At 37.9% G+C, this 17,503-nt stretch overlaps 1 protein-coding gene across 2 annotated transcripts in view; it reads left to right on the plus strand.

Annotated features, from left to right (window-relative positions):
• The window catches only part of CAB39 (calcium binding protein 39), a 40,709-nt gene extending 26,293 nt beyond the window's left edge, over nt 1–14,416 (plus strand). For both annotated transcript variants that reach the window (XM_056498733.1, XM_056498734.1), the window contains 7 exons: nt 1,903–2,067; nt 5,901–6,019; nt 7,923–8,091; nt 8,794–8,853; nt 10,238–10,303; nt 11,123–11,266; nt 12,073–14,416. In XM_056498733.1, the coding sequence (XP_056354708.1) occupies nt 1,903–2,067; nt 5,901–6,019; nt 7,923–8,091; nt 8,794–8,853; nt 10,238–10,303; nt 11,123–11,266; nt 12,073–12,261 (912 nt within the window). In that variant the 3' untranslated portion in view covers nt 12,262–14,416. The remainder of the gene's footprint in view (nt 1–1,902; nt 2,068–5,900; nt 6,020–7,922; nt 8,092–8,793; nt 8,854–10,237; nt 10,304–11,122; nt 11,267–12,072) is intronic.
• Nucleotides 14,417–17,503: the final 3,087 nt, after the last annotated feature.

A 17,503-nucleotide genomic window follows, 5' to 3' on the forward strand; every position in this document is an offset into this window, starting at 1 on the left:
TGGGTTTTTAAAGCTCTCCGTGTTTTACACGCTGCATTATTTTCTGCCTGGTTTGCAATTTCCATTGCTGGTGTCTGTCTTGGGTGGTGGTGAGGGAGAGCCCTCAAGTGGGGTTATTAAGGTTTTGGTGTTGGGAGGCTTGTTCTCATTCCTGGGGTTTTGGTGGGACAAATTCCCCACTCACATTCCTAATTACAGGCATGCCCTTGATACTGCCATCATTTTAGCTAAAATAGGCAGTTACTCGAGCTGCCTTTCTTCCTCTTTCATCTTGCTTTCTACATTAGTGTGCAGGGACAGAGTTTGCTTCCTCTTCCTTTGGTAGCAATGCATCAAAGATATCTCTTCATATCTCAGTGTCTGACAGATGTTTCTATTCTTCTCCTGTGGAAGAGCTGTTTCCTCAGATTTTCAGAGAACAATTGTGTGGTATAATTCTGCTCCGGTATGGTGAGCTGGTGTTTCCATTTCACATCTTCAGGGCTGGCATGAATCAAAGTAGTCTCACTGGGCACCTGCTTCTTGCTGTCTCACTAACAGTGCACAGAAAATCCTTTGGAATTTTGATTGAGGAGGAGACAACTGAAGTTAGCAGGAAGAGGGAGGCAGCAGGGAGTGGAAAGTTGTGGAGGAGCTAAAAATGATACGGAGCCTCCTTAAAGGTCATGGAATCCTTGCTTGCATACCTAGCAAAGCTGGAATGGCTTTAGCTTGAATAGTGCATGGGTCATGCTGATCTTAAGCCTCTCTGGATAGAAAGCACAGATGAGAAATCTTTTTACATGCTCTTTATAAGACTAGCAATATTCAGAAAGTGATAATTCTTTCCCTTTAGTAATTTTCTGTGAGCTGTCAGTCATAGATACTTTACATTAAAGTGTACTTATACTTTGTTGGCAGGTTCATCTAATTACTAAAAATCAGTGCACTTACAAACCATTCAGACTCTTTAGGCATGTGAAGAACCATTATAATTAAGCCAGCAATTTATGATGATGATTTTCAGCATTTTGCCCCCAAGCTCAGTAAAACATATGTATTGAAAGGAGTAGTTCTTTTTTTGGTCCGATACAGCTGTGTTTTTTAAGATTGAGAAGTGGGTGTTTAGATGTATTCTTGTTGATTTATATTTTTTTTAATTTTACTTGTAAGATAACTGTGTTTCCACTGCTAAATGCTGCTCCAGCTCATCATAGCAACTTAGGAATTCCTCACAAGTGACAAGTCAGACCTGTCTGTCTTCTGTAAAGTGGACTTCAAGCAGGGAGGCATTTTAGACCTTTAAGTGTGTCCTTTTGAGTGTATGTCTTTCTGAGTCTCTTAGCCAGGTTGTTCTTGTGTGCCGAGATAACCTGAAAATTAAAATGGGTTCTCCTTGAGATTTTGTTTGTTGGAAAGACTTCACCCACAGTACCTGGAATGGGAGCCTAGTATTTGACAAAACTTGATGTGTGCCAGATGTACTGGAGGGATACATTTGGTCTCTCTGAGCAGTTCACTAGCACAGGCATGAGGTTCCCTGTCATGTTTTCCAGTCTCATCCTGCACAACTGTTATACAGAATGGAAATTTTGTCAGGTTCTTTTCATCCTATTGCTGTTCTTAAGGGAATTTTTTAATGAAAAGTTAAAAGGCAGTAAAATGGAAGAGATTTTTACCTTTGGTAACTAAACATGTGTATGTCTTGCCTCTGCTTTTTATTGTTTGGGTTTTTTTTTTTTTAATACCAGTCTCATAACAGTTGTATATGCAAAAAGAATATCTATTGTTTTTTGCCAGATTGTCATTTCCTGATTATTCCTCCCCCAATGGAAGTTTGCAGATGTCAAGGATAAAAGAGTGTGCAGTTAGAAAGACAAATGGCATTGTGCTCTAACTGTATTGTTTTCCCATTTTCTTCAGGCGACGGAGGAGGTCTCAAAAAACCTTGTTGCCATGAAAGAAATCTTGTATGGCACAAATGAAAAAGAACCCCAAACAGAAGCTGTGGCACAGCTTGCTCAGGAGCTATACAACAGTGGTCTTCTCAGTACTCTAGTAGCTGACTTGCAACTCATTGATTTTGAGGTAAGAAAGGAGGTTTGACATTTCTTATGTTCTGTGTGTTAAAATAAACATCTGAATTCCTACTGCTTAAATTGATTAAGATGTTTCAGTCTTCAGCTTTTATTTTGTGGCTATGTCACCTCCATTAGAAAGAGAACTTATTGTTCCAAACTGTATAGAATACTAAGCAACTATAACATATGAAATCTATGAATTTAGGCATATAAACAACATAACTGAAATTGGTAATCTGGTGGTACAGTTCTGTTAAAATTATGGAATAATTCTGAATTGTGGCCACAGAAGGTTTAATCTCTTAGTAATAGTAGTCCTGTAGTGAACACAAACCTTAATACTACAAGATGTATCTATATGTTCATCTTGCTACATCTAATTATTAGGAGAACTAACAGAATTTAAGAATAAGTTTAAATATGTAATTTAAAGCTGTTAGTTTTATTAATAGTCGAGTGTTTCTCTCTCTTTTTAGAAACAAGTGATGCAATATTTTTGCTTTTCCTTGTCTTTTTTCCTGTTTATTAGAGGAAGAAACCCAAGTTTTTTATTGATCAATTCAAAACAGCAATACTTCCTTGTATTTAAAGGTGTCTCTCTACAAGCCTGTGTGGCATTTGTCACCACATCACGTGGAATAATTTACATTCCTAGCACCATAGAGAAAAATCCTGTTTAGTTCTGAGATGTTACAGTGCAATTGGATTTTTCTCTGTTCCCTGAGGTCTCACAAGAAGTGTGTGGTTGTATAGGAAAGGAGCCAAACCCATGTATCTCACTCCACAGCCTCCACCATAAAGATCATCCCACTTAAGATTGCTTAAAAAAGGGATTGTTCATAAACAACTTGCATACAATACAAACACAACAGTTTAAAGTCCTATTGTAGTTTGACATTCCAAAAACATTGGCTTTCTTCCCTGTCCTTTCTTCTCTCCCCTCCACCCCACCCATAACTCCCTCTGATTTGTGTTTAATTGTAATACAGTGGTATTTTTCCCTACCCACACAAGTGTTTATACCATACATAAAACATTCAGGTTGTTAAATAAGCAAGGAAACCTGGGAAAGCTGAGAGGGAATGCTGAGATGGGATGGCCTTTAGCTGCTGAAGAAAGGAAGTCATGAAACATCGTCTGGGTTCTGCTGATCTCTAGATTGGTATCTGCCTGGTGTTTACTCAGCCCAGTTATTAGCAAAGGAAATTTATTAGAAAGGAAACCTTCATTATCTCCTGCTAGTGAAGAATGATAACGATTTGCACAGGCTTGATCTCATTAAGGAGAACTGTGCTTTTTATTCTAAGGGGACATGAAAAGATTGTGCATTGTTTCCTGCCTGTGGCTCTTCTGTTGCTTTGTTTCCAGAGGATGTGATGGTTCTCCTTGGAGGCAGAAGAAGTCATTCACTGCTTTCTAGGCTGGACCATTTCTGCTTTTTATGGCTGGGAGCTGGCAGACTGTCCTGCTGTTGTTACCTAGAATTCATGTCAACACACCTGTGCTCCAGATGTGCTCCAACTTCCCAGCTGTTACAAAGCCAGTCAGATGTTGCCTTTGATATTCCAAATGTCTGTGTGGGTTTACTGCATTAGAAGCGATTTTTCCATTGCTGATGAAAATACATATTTGATTTTCTGGTGGTTTTTAAACTTGACGAGTGGGTCTAGAATTTTTTCTTCCTGGTTTCCCACCACAGCTGGGTTATTCAGTGATAAACTAAACTTTTCTTTCCTTCCAGTCTCACTCACTTCTGAAGAAGGTTTCCTTGTAGAACAGGAATAGGCACCTTATTAATAGACAGTGACCATTCATTATAACTCTTTAACTGTCTCAAATGTACTTGAATGTGAACTGCTATGGTAAAAAGAATCCATAGAAAAGTAAGAAGTTAAACTAGAAAAATAACAAACTTGATGTTTTAAGCAAGAAAACTGTAATTGTCCAGCCCTTACTTGGTGCCAGGCCCGTGTAGAGTGTTGCCTTCCCTGGAAGCCTGCTTTCCAGTAAAGCAGTCAACACAACCATCTCCTTACCAGTCCTAGCACTTATCTCCTTTCTGGTTTGCACTGAAAGAGATTATATCCCTGGTGAAACTGGCTTTTTGTTCTCTTGTTTTGGGATTTTTAAAATAAAGAATAAAAACAAAACAAAGCAATTTTGCCCAGGGGAGCTGAATCCTCCTGCTGCTGAGAAGCCAATCCAAGCACAGCGTCCCTCTCACCTCTGGCTGCCGTGACTGTTGGCACAGGGTCGGGGCCTCTTGGCAGTTGTTGGGCCATGAGGTCACTTGGCAAGGCACAAAAAGTGACAGAACCTGGCTGTGGGGTTGCTGTGTGCCATGGGCAGCTCAGGGATGGGATCGTAAGGAAATGCTGTTCTTGCTGGGCACTCTGAGGACCCAGTGCAGCACTGGCAGAGCTGGTGAATGGGACTTGATGATTATATTATGTGGAGTTTGAGTAAAGCAATTCCTGCAAACACTGCTCTACTCATGTCAGAACAAAGAGTTTTGGTGTTGCTTTGGGCTGGCTTTCAATGGAATTGTAATTGAGAAAACAAGCATTTACAAACAATCTCTTATATCCTGAAAACAACACTCCAGCAAAACTGTCCCTGGTAATTCACAAACATGCCATTTGCAAAACTCCAGTCCTCCTACGTTTTTTGTAAACATTCTGTTTTTTTCTCATGCAGTCTTTTTTATACTGATTAGAAAATGGAAAGAATTTTAAATAATTGATGTTGTTTTTAAAATTCTCGCTTGTTAAATATGCCCTGCATTTTACTCAAAAGCTTCCTGGTGTTACTCAGGAGATTTACAGCACAGCTAGAGCTTGTCAGGAAACATTATATACATCTAGGCTTGGTGTAGAACATTCAGGGGACCTGTAGGTGGAGTTGCTTTACAGGCCTTTATTTGCAGGTCCAAGCTTTGTACCAGCTGGGCTGGTCTTTTTCTGGAATAGATCTGATAACATATAATCCTGAGGGTGTCTTTGTGCAGTCCAGAGTGGGCAGTTAATTGCAGAAATCTGGTTTTTAAATGGTGCATGTGAAGGACAGTGAAAAGTGCTTATATTTATAATCACCTTTTTGTTAGATGTCTGTACCAGTTTGTCATCTTCAGCTGTGGTCTGACAGAAGAAATAAACAGGAGATGTGTATTTATTCAAAAAAGAACATTTTCAGTTCCTTTTACACTATCTAGTGCTATGCTTGTGCATTTTTTTTGTGTATAATTTGTGCTGAATTCCAGCATCCTGGCCCTATTTATACTACTTCTGTGCATTGAAAAATGTGAGACTTGCATTTTAGGTCAGTGGATGATTTCTGTGTGTATTATTCATTCATTTATTTATTCCACTTTCCTAAGTTGCAGTTCTAAGTTGGATGTTAACACTGCAGTTGGAAATGCTCTGCACACTTAATCGTGGCATTGTGTGTCCCTAGACAAGGGGAGAGGATAATGGAATGTTGAAGTACATTTCCAGGCAAGAGCACAGTTAAAAACTGTTATTCTGTTAGCAAAGTCAAATATCAAATAAGCCCAGGAGATTGATGCTATGTAGAAATATCTGATGAAACATCAACTGGCCTTACTGCTGAATGTAAATTCCCCATGATCTGGCTGCAGGGGGTGTCATGTTTTGAGTGCTTGGGCATAGTTGAAATGGGCATAAAGAAGGAGAATATTGAATCTGTTCAAGATCAGAGTATGGAGACTGCCTGAACTGCAGAACCCCCCCAGTACAGCTGCACAAGGTGATGATAATGTTGAATTGTTAAGTTCCCTGTGGACTTCAGTATTATGTGTTTAACTGCTGATGTTTTTGACAGGGCAAGAAAGATGTTGCGCAAATTTTCAACAACATTCTCAGAAGACAAATTGGTACAAGAACTCCCACAGTTGAATACATCTGCACTCAACAGAATATCTTATTCATGCTATTAAAAGGGTATGTGCGCTGTGAAGCATAAACACTCTCTGACATGAAGTAAGGGCTTTTTAAATGCATGGAGAAGCAGTGACTTCTGACATGTTTGTTCTTCCTTTGCAATGTGCTTGATTTTTTCCTTTTTTGGGGTCTGTAATTCCCCTAAGTAAAGGAAAATGTAAGAAATAGGAAACCAACCATCTACTTCTGGATTAAATATAACTGAAAATTGAAAACTGTTAGTACTCTGACATACTCTTACTGGGCTAGTATGATGCTTTCCTTTCAGTATACCATTTGAACCTATTTAAACTGTTCTCTTGTGAACTTACTTATCAGTAGTTGAAGGCTGTTCTTCTTCCTTTTAACCAGAGTAATTTCCAGTTTGCTGGCCTGTCTTAGATTATCTTATTCTTAGTGATTTATATTGCTGTATTGACAAACCTGACCAAGAAAAGGAATGATTTGTGGCATACTGTGCATGCCAGACAACTATTCCGTCCTCTCTTCAGTAATATCTGGTGTGCTGGATATTGGAGGGTTGTGCCATACTGAATACATACAGAGCTGCAGCTCTCAAACATGAAAGCAAAAAATAATTGCTTGCATTTCTGATAACATTAATTAAGAAAGTTCTGAAAATTGCAATTCCACTGTGTTATTTTGGGACAGAAAATCTCATCAAACATTAATAAACAGTTTTAAAATACAGGTATTTATAATTCTGGGTAAGCTTGCTGTAGTTGAGGAGTAGTAATTGAGTTCTTCCACCTACTGGGATAACTCAAGGAGAGTGCATGAAAGGGCCACTCATCTGAGGGGATATTTGCCTGTTGGTAGCATTACTTGCCTGTAATGTCATTTAAATGTTAGAGGGACAAAAGAAAATACTAATTGTGGCATAAAGCAAAAGAAATTATTGATTCAGTGCGTCTTCAAAATAATTGACAAAAGAAGCCAAAGATATTTGAGATGCAGAGAGATAAAACTGCTTTTTCAGCATGTTCTCATTGGTAAGTGGTTGAATGAGGGCTGCAACACATTGGTGCTTTTAGTCTGTTGTCACACTTCAGACAGTTATTGAAAGTTTCCATTTATCTGTATTTATAAGTCAGGATGTTTGAAATGGGCATTTAGCAACTTTCATGTTACATCTGGTATCCAGCTGAGGCAAATATATGTAAATTTAAACTGTGGCAAGAATTGCCAAAAGTTCAGTAGATTTCAAATCTCCACGACAGGTTGAATGGGAGAGTATTGCAGGAATTAATGATAATTATTTCAGTTTTGTGTAGGGTAATATAGTTAATGCTCAGTCTGCACAATGATAGTTTTCTCCTGAAATTCTGGGGAATTTCAATTAGCTTCCACTGGTTAAGGAGGGACGATTCTGGAGGTGCGAGACAGGAATGCGTGTGAGAGGCTGTGACTGCTCCAGATGCTGAAACCCCATGATGTGCAGAGCAGCCAGGGATACTGAAGAATGGTTTAATGAGAGATGAGGAGATTTGAATTTATGTCCAGTATTGTTAACCCCTTGTGCTCATATGGAAAGTTTTATGTAAATTGCTGTCATGTTTAAGCAAGCAGCTTTCAAGGCAAATCATTTACTGCTTTTCCAGATGTCTGCAATCCTACCAATCTGGAACAAGAAAATTGATTTTGAGAGCAAAGAAATTATTTTTATTTAGTCTTGTTTCCCTGTTTGTGAAAATCCCTTGAATTGGCTATAATTGTAACTGGCAGCTATTTCAGCAGTATTTTGTAGAAATATTTAAAAATGGAGTTTAATGAAGAAGTAAGTACCTCTAATTTTTATGGGTTTGTTTACTTGATAGTACTGAATACTGTAATTAGCAATGTGGTGCTGCAGTGCTAACTTGTGAAAGTTTATAAAGAATGTTTGTTGGGTTTTTTTTAATAGGTACGAATCTCCAGAAATTGCTCTAAATTGTGGGATAATGCTCAGAGAATGCATCAGGCATGAACCACTAGCTAAAATCATCTTGTGGTCAGAACAATTCTACGATTTCTTCAGATACGTGGAAATGTCAACGTTTGACATCGCCTCTGATGCGTTTGCCACATTCAAGGTAATTTCCTCCCAGCCTTGGAACTGTTACTTCTGTACTTCTCTGCTGTGTGAACCCACTGCTGTGTGTTCTTGGCAAAACAAGCATTGTGAGAGGGGAAGAAAATAGGTGTGATGCAGATGGGTAAGCTGGACACTGTTTCTTATCTCTCAGAATGCCAGACACACCTGTAAATATATATTTTATATTTTTTCATGAAAATTGTGTTCTGGAGAGTAAGCTGTATCATGCATTACCTGAATGAAGTACTCCCATCCAGAGACTTTAAATCTGTGTCTGCAACTTCTCCTGGGAATATTTGATGCTGTTGCTTTTTCTGGGGAAATTTTTTGTTGCTCAGTATTTGTGTCCCTAAAACAATCTGTTGTGGGGACAATAAGCATAATATTAATCAGTATTAAATGTTAGGTCTTAACCTCAGTTGTGTGTGTGTAGTTGTGTGCAGAGTATAGCCTTGATCCATAAATAGCATTTAATTCACAGGCTGTGAATTAAAGTAACTGTGAATTTCTCTGAGAATTGAAGTAACTTTCCTGAGTGATGTCAAGATCCTGAGCAGTGTCCAGATAATTGCACTCATGTCTTAAATTAGCGTGTTTAATGAAATAGCAAAATTTTGGATTAAATGTCTTATGTGTGTGAGAATGTCTTTGTAATGTTTAATCTTCTTAGTGACAGTACTGGGTTTGTGCTTTTTTACAGGATTTGCTTACAAGACACAAGTTGTTAAGTGCAGAATTTTTGGAACAACATTACGATAGGGTGAGCAGACACCTTTTCATATTTAGAGCTCTCTGGTGCTGTGTATTATGTGGTTTTATTCCTTGTTTGGCTGTAGTTTTGGGGATTTCCACTCAATATTAAATCAGCTGAACTTAGGGTTCAGTTTCCAGCCCTAATGTCAAAACAAACAGTGTTAGAGACTTTCATTTATCCTGACATTTTCAGCGACATGACTTCAATCCTTTTGCCTTTCAACAGATTATTCAGAACCAGTTCCACAAAGATATTTAAGTGTTTAAATCTTACTCTGATTAAAACTCCAGGACTTCCCAAGCAATTACAAAAAAACCAAACCCAAAGTCTACAAACAGTCTTGGAATCACCTTGATAAATTTTAAAGGTTTCTTTCCAGGCATGTTCACTAAATCACAAATACCTCCTCTGAGGGTCTCAGCTATAAACAAGAGACAAAAAATTATTATTCCCTTTTGATTACTTGCTTTAGCCCTGAAATACCTACTTGTGCTTTAGCACTGTTTGGGAACCAGTTAAGAGGCTCTGAGAAATTAGGTGTGCAGAGTTGATACTTAGCTGACCTCTTCATCTGCTTCAGAGCAAAGTTGTTCTTGCTGTGAAATTGTATCTGAAACGTTGAGAGATTTTGATCAATGTATTTCTAAAGAAAGTAACAGTGGAACTGTATTTTAGTGTTACAGCTATGAAACTTGGACTACTCATGAATAGTAAAACTTGACAATATTTAAAAAACCCTAAAGTGTGTGCAAGGTAAATGTTTATTTTAGTCCTGCCTGCCTCGGTGATGTCCTCACATTTTGACACACCGAATGGTAGCTCCAACTGGCCGCTTGGACATTTTTAAAAAACCTTGCACAAATTCTAAAATTAGCTTAATCTGGTAAGTGCAAGACATCAGAGTCTAACACTGAATGTGTTCCTGTGGGAGCCAGGCCTGGCTTCTCCTCCAGAGGGAGCCCTTGCTGTGCTTTCCAGGATATCCCTGGGAATATGGGAATTGGGGAGCAGTGCCCAGGGCAGGAGCTGTCACCTCAAACATCCCCTCATCCCACCCCCTGCCACACCAGATTGCTCACAGCTTCTCTGGGCAACCTGGTTCTATAGGAAATAATGAAGAAGCTCCTTCCACTACCCTGTAATCTAAACATTAAAGTCTCTTGGAAGAATAAATACATATTTTCAAAAGTCTATTCAATGTTTAACTTGGTATTCACTTTAAAAGCGGAAGTAGTGACAATGTAGTGACTTTCAGGCATCTACTGAGATTTTCAGATTTAGTTTGGTTTTGTTAGGGATTTGCATCTCCTCCACTTTGTTGCAATAATTTGGAAGAAGATGCCTATGACACTTGAAAAACTCCTAACCCTTCTCTTTATTCTGTGTTTAGTTCTTCAGTGAATATGAGAAGTTACTTCATTCAGAAAATTATGTGACAAAGAGACAGTCACTTAAGGTAAGGCAGTTTTATTTTCTTCTTAAATGCAAAGGGATTCCTTGTATTTTCAAGGTGAGTTAACTTTATTTGAAATGGCTTCTGTAAACCAGCCCTGAATAGTATTTATTTTAATTTTCCATACATTTTAATTCTTGGGATTAGCTACTTTTTTTAGTCCAGTTCTTACATTATTTAGTGTCCAGCACAGACCAAACTAATTTCTCTCCCTATGAAGAAATGGCTTCTCAAGTTTCTTTGTTTTTGATTTTTTTCCTTCAACAAATCTGGTTACATTTAAATAATTTAACAAAGATTCATGTGATGTGCTAAAGCAATACTGATCTTACATTTAAGTAGGTAAGAAATAGTGAACATAAATGTAATACACAGCTTGCAGCAAAGATAATCCTTGTGGGGAAAATCCTTTAAAACCCTTTAGGTAGCAAAAGAAGTGTCAATATTTCGTTTGATGGTACTAACCAGTTTTATTGGGGTTTTGTTTTGTTGTTTTTTTTTTAAGGCATTCTTTCTATGCTGAATAGCTTCTGTATAAGTGAAAAAAAACAATGAAGTCATGGGGGAAAAAATGAAAGACTTCTCTTTCCAGTTCATAACGAGGGAACAAGTGTGATATTTCACTTTCTGAGGAAAAGAAAGGGGAAAATGCACTTTGAAATTTAGGGCACTTGGTTCTGTTGGTACTTTATCTCCTGACCACTGGTACTGCACTCACAGAGCACCACACCACTTCAGGGGGTTTGAAAGCATTTATAAACAAGTTGATTCTTATGCCCAGTGTTAGTAATTCTTTCATTTGAGCTTCTTTTCTGCCTTCAGCTTCTCGGTGAATTGTTACTGGACAGACACAACTTCACAATTATGACGAAGTACATCAGTAAACCTGAAAATCTCAAACTAATGATGAACCTTCTACGAGACAAGAGTCGTAACATTCAGTTTGAGGCCTTCCATGTGTTCAAGGTATGTTACAAAACCCCACCATGGAACAGAAAGAATCTGACCAGAAGTTGTTTAATTGAGTAAAGTGCTTAGCTGAGCCTAAATGGAGCTTATCTTCATGTCTGCTAAGTGATTAAATAAAGGGAGCACTGATGTTTGCTTTATTATGATCCATCTTTACAAACAGATAACCAAGATATCTTTTGAAAACCATTTAGAAAGCACTTAGGGACTTCCATGTGATTTTCAGAGTAATATCTCTTAGAAACTTTTGGAATTAAATGCAGTAAGATAAGGAGGAATGCATGATTCCATATAAAATCATGGAGTTAAAAAGTTTATCATACTGTATAATCTCTGAAGCACAGCAGTATTTCAGTCAGGTCCCCTGAATTGTAATTAGAGCATTGTAAGAGATGACTTCTGACTTTGCAGCAGACATGTAGCTGAGAGTTACAACTTGAGGTCTAAAAGTTTGCAGTGGAGTGTGAGATACCCATCAGATGCTGCACATGATATGAAACCATGCATTTGCTATAGAACTTACCCAGAAAGTGTCTTCAGTGCCTCCTGCAGAGGCTGTTGCAGCTAGTCACCTCCCACAGACTAAATTTACTTGGATACTGCTGTTCAGCTTATGTCCTGATTTAAAATAAAAAAGTAATTTTATTTAAAAACTTGCATTTACCCCATTATTTTTTCTGTGGGCTATCTGAATAATTAAACTGTAGTTTTTAATTATAATGATCAGTATTTTCTTAGATAATTTTTTTAACTTAACCTTCTGTTTTTCACTATTATGCTTAATGCCTTTTATTTTTTTGCAGGTGTTTGTAGCCAATCCTAACAAGACACAGCCTATATTAGACATCCTTCTAAAGAACCAGACCAAACTTATTGAGTTCCTCAGCAAGTTTCAGAATGACAGGACCGAGGATGAACAATTTAATGATGAGAAGACCTATTTAGTTAAACAGATCAGGGATTTGAAGAGACCAGCACAGCAAGAAGCTTAAACTCCAATAAACCTTTAAAATATTAAACCCAAATTCAGCATTTGCTGTTAGATATTCAGCATCAGGCACTCTTATCGATTCATGAGGAACATTACTGCTAATCTGCTGTTCAGTGAACGGTTTTTGTTTTTCTCTTTTCATTTTTAGTCCAAGTTGAGAAACATAGCTGCTGCTTTCTTGCACAATGTGGACTTTCTTGATATTTGTGTCATTTCAGAATTCAAAGACACTGCTTGTTTTAGGAGTCCTGAAAAGAAAGATTCTAGGTTCATGAAAGCAAACATATAGATACTAGTTTGGTCTAGGAGAGAAGGTATTCATGTAGTTAAGTAACAGGTTGCATGCTTGCAAATCTGAATAAATCTGTATGTTTGCACTTACCTTGTTTGAGATAATGAGCACAATGTGACCTGTGCATACCTGGCACCATAGTATAAGATTATATGCCTTGATTTAAAAAAAAAAATGTGCAGTGCTTTATTTGTAATCAAAGGGGAAATGTATCTAAGATGTGAGCTTATTGGGATAAACAGTTGTCTTGCAAAAATAAACTGATATTGAAACTTAGCAACTTTTAAAAGAGTGAAATCTCAAGGTTCATAAGGAAAATGTATATATGCCTTTCACTGCTTTATAGAATTTTTTTGACATGATTTGATTTTTCTGAGACTTGACTTGTAAACTTGGAAATATGTTCTAAGGTTTTTTGTTAATTTTACTTTAAAGGTATTTCAGACAGTAGACCTAGCAGTGACATTTTGCATTTCATTTCAACAATGCTTGCCGGTTTCTTTTGTATATAACTCCTAGGCTGCTCATTTCTTTAAAATATGATTTAATTTGTACAGCAGAGGAATGTTATTGTATTAGTCTGTAACTATTACCTAATATTGAGTTTTGCAAAATGAATGCTCATATGTAATTGAATACTTCAGATCACATGGAAATGCTGATTTAACAATCTTAAGTACTGCAGCATTTAAAAGGAAACAAAAACCCAAACCCAAACAAATTCTTTGTATTCACTTATCTAATGGGGTGCCATCAATTAGGGTAGGCTGAAACAGAACTGGAACCCTTTCTACTATGTTCTTACCAGATAATACTGGCCTTATTTAATTAAACTAGCATTGTGTTCACCAGCTCTGCAAATGGCAAGGATTATGCTAAATTAATATCGATTCCTCTGACTTGGGGGAGCCTGCAGTGCGTCATTTCTTACAGTAAATAACTCAGTACAATAGTTGTGTAAGTGATTAATTCCCTCCGACCTCAAGAAAATTTCATAGGTGTCCTAGGATAACCAAATGATCTAATTTTTCATTGATTTTGTTCTTTAATGCTGCAAACTATCAGTATTTATAAAAACAGAAAACCCAACTGATTTTGCACCATGTTTTTGTTACTGTGACCATACAAAAGGAATCTACTAAATATAGCTAAATAATGTTATTAAAATTGTATCTATCCATCATATAGTAATGCTAAGATCACAACCAAGCAAAAACTCGTGGATTGGGGTCTGAAAGTTCCAATTCTGCATGACTGAATGATTGCGAATGCTACAGAAAATGTTTGTTGCTTCCTGTCCTCTTCCCATTTGAAATATTTCGCAATCAGTGACGTTTGAGCTGATTTGAAAGCCTCCACAGGGGAAATCTGAGAGCTCCAGAAACTTGAGTGTTTTCACTCGGTTGTTTAAAACTGCTCTTACCATTAGAATTGGTCTTTTAAAGGTTCGTAATGTGTCCTTTGCAAACAGAATCATTTTGCTTACAGGAAAGAGAGTAGCTGACTCTTCACGGAGATGCCAGGCAGGGCTGGCACTGAGGTGTGTTGTAGTTCAGTACTAACAGTCTGTTATATTTTGGTTTATCATAGCTGAGTGGAGGAAAACATTATTTGCCAAGTTACTCACTATAACATGTAAGGCTTCCTCTTTAGAAAGACGTAGACTTGCTAAAGATTTCTATGTGTAAAGAAGTGAAAACATTTGGACTGGGGTAGAGGTTACTCTATATTAGGCCTTGGAATCAATGGCTATGGTGACTTTTTTAATATGTGGAAACATTTGAATGTTGGCTTTCGAAAAGAAGTTGTATTTAAATTAAAGCTCCTTCGATGTGCTGTTCATATTAAAAAACTTGTTCTGGAAGTGGTTTCTTATCTGCTTGAAGGCTTAAGGGTATTACTAAAACATATTTAAATGCAAGCGGTTTTCCGTTTGGCTTTTTTTTTTTTTTTTTTTTTTTTTTTTTTTTTTTTTTTTTTTTAAGAGATGTATACAATTGTAATTCTATTTCCATGGTAGCATTTCATTTCTCCTGAGGAAAATGCGTTTCGTATAAAAAAAAATCTGGCTGGCCCCATAATTTAAATTAAAATAAAATTTTGAAGAAAAATGTGTGTTCTTTACTGTGTTGCTGAAGAGGATCAGTTTCTTGTGGATGTGTATCAGGTCTCCCTTATTGCCTTAGAGTGGCTCAGCTTTCTCCCTTTTAAATATGAAATAATTTTAAATCATGAAAACTCTGGCTTGCACAAACATTTTTAAAGAATTAAGACAAAGTACTGTATTAAAGATGCAATCAATTTTAATGAGTTGTTGGTAGCCTCCCTTGCCTCGTCATATTTTTATTGCTGATTCTATTTCTTTTTGGCATGACCAAGTGCAAAGAGGAGATCCTGTTTCTTGCATCATGGCTGGAGCCAGGACCTGATAGGGTTGGTTGATAAATTTTTGGCCCTTCACTTCTCTCTGATTTTCAGGAGCTGAGTCAGTAATTGATCACTTGGAGTGTCCTTGCTGCCTCTGGAGCTGCTGCCACAGGTAACCCCCCCCCAGCTGATGCAGTGTGGCAAACATCAGCAGAGTGTTATGTTTTAAACAACATTCAGGAGCTTTTGATGCAGATTCTGCAGATGGTTTTGTTTAGCAACATTACTGAACAAAAAGTTGCTCTTCAGGAACATAATTACTTTGCAGACAGAAATATTTGGTCTTTGACAGCCCCCATTAGAGACCACATCTGTGAGCCTCTGTAAAAAATGTTGGCATTTCTCTTCCTCACAGACAGGGAGATCACAGATGACAGGGGGAAGGAGTAATTTGTACTGGTAGTCAGACAAATGGCAGATTTTAGTTGAGTGGACAAGTCGGGCACTTGATGAAGTGTTTGACCCAGCCCTGGTGTGAGGAAGCACACAGAACACAAGGAGGTATTGCCCTGACCTCTTAAAATTTGCTTCCCCCACAGAGCTGATCAGCAGGACCTGCCTTCTGAGCTGCCACCCCCAGGAACCCCAGCAGGAGCTGTCCTTGGAGCCATGGGATCAGTGTGGACAAAGCTGCTTTCAGTAAGTCTCCCTCTGTTCTTGGCCTGCCAGGTCATTCCCATCAGGCAACTTCATCAGCTTTCCTTTTGCTTCTTCCCCTTTTTTCCCTCTTTGCTTTGGACTTTTGCTGGCTGATTGGTTGAATTGTTTCCCTGTCTGTGCTGCTTTTTTTCCCATGGCTGTTCACTGGTGCCATCTCTTTGGGTGCAGTGCCTTTATTTTCCATCACCTTTGTGATTGTTTCTCATGATACATCTGTATTCCTTTCTCCAAAGGTTTTGGCCTTTGTCAGGCAGTTTTAAGTACTGTCTCTTTTAGCTTTCCAGAACACTGCAATTCAAGGTAATGGTTAGTATCAAAATGAGGAAAACATTACCCTGTTCTTTTACATGTTATCTCTTTAAAGCAGTGTCCAGCCTAATCTGAGCACACTGAACTTGTGAACTTGTTTCTGGCATATATCATCTATGTTTACATGTACCAGGGCAGATCCAGTTTAAATCCCATGTGACTAGAAGCTGGTCAAAACATCCAAAAAATCATAACCTGGGAAAAAGCTGAAAGGAGGGAGCAGTGGTATGCATCAATATATTGCATTCTTTGAAGGAAAATCTATTGGCTATTTCATGAGAGAAGAATGATGGAGAGAGACTAGTTGCAAGAGCATAGAGTGACAGAACAAAGGGAAAAGTTTTAAACTGATAGAGGGCAGATTTTGATTAGATAGTAGGAAGAAATTTTTTACTCTAAGGATGGTAAGTCAGTGGAACAGCTTGCCCAGAGGAGTTGTGAATGCCCCATGCCTGGATGGAGCCCTGAGCAACCTGGAGTAATGGAAGGTGTCCATCCCCATGTGGGGGGCTGGAATAGGATGATCTTTAAAGTCCCTTCCAACCCAGACCATTCTATGGTCCTGTGTTCTGCTTCCTATTTTAAAATATCTGTTGAGGCACCTCTGTTTAAAAATGCCATCACAAAACCCTAAGTTATACAGTCAATATATATTTTTGGTGAGTGTATTGTATTCATAGCAAAAAAACCCAAAAAAAGCAAGCTCTTTTTTTTGAGGATAAGGTTATGTTGTTTCCTTGCTCAGAAATGCCCTGGCCAGAACTGACACTCTCTATAAAGGGGCCATAAGGCTAAAGGTTTCCATTGCAGGAGAGTTTTCCAGCTGTGTTGTGATGGGGCTGTGTAATTCCAGTATTTAGGATTATGTCCACCAAGGGAGACTGTCCCACAGATGAAGGTGACACCACCGGGGTGACACTGGCCTCAGGTGTTCCTAAAGTTGGCAACACTGCAGAATTTATCAAGAGGGCATGTTTGGAATGAAGGAACATAAACAGTGTGCAGTAATATAAAGATACAATTTAGATATGTTTTAGTGGGAGTGGATCTGTTTGGAAAAAACAAGATAAATGACTGCAGTTTTCTGCTCTCCTTGCCTAAAATTAAATCATCAGTAGGTGTTTTTCCATTTCTTCCATAGCAAACTCCTTGTACTGAGCTGTCATGGAGAATCCCATTAAGAATTCTTTCTTCCTCTTGTGGCAGCCTTTGGGAATGTGCCTCACATCCCATCAAGGAGAAACTCAGGGTAATAAAAATGTGAGTGTTGCTTAACAAGGTTCTACAATTAAAAAGATGTTGAACTCAATTTAACATGCTTAGTGTTATTCAGAGACTTGAAAGAAGGATTAGGTTTACATTTATTTGAGTATAAAATAATAATAAAAGCTGTATAGCTTTCTTAGATCTGTTTTAAGAATGTTGTATATTGTAACTATAATTCAGGGCATCTAAATAAGGCATGCAGTGTTGAACAGTATTTAAACAACTGAGGTGTGAGCCAGCCAAGCTTTTACTTTAGCAACATCTCCAGATTGTATGGAATTAAAAGAAA

Source organism: Oenanthe melanoleuca, chromosome 9 (genome assembly GCF_029582105.1).
Source record: "Oenanthe melanoleuca isolate GR-GAL-2019-014 chromosome 9, OMel1.0, whole genome shotgun sequence".
Lineage (NCBI taxonomy): Eukaryota > Metazoa > Chordata > Aves > Passeriformes > Muscicapidae > Oenanthe > Oenanthe melanoleuca.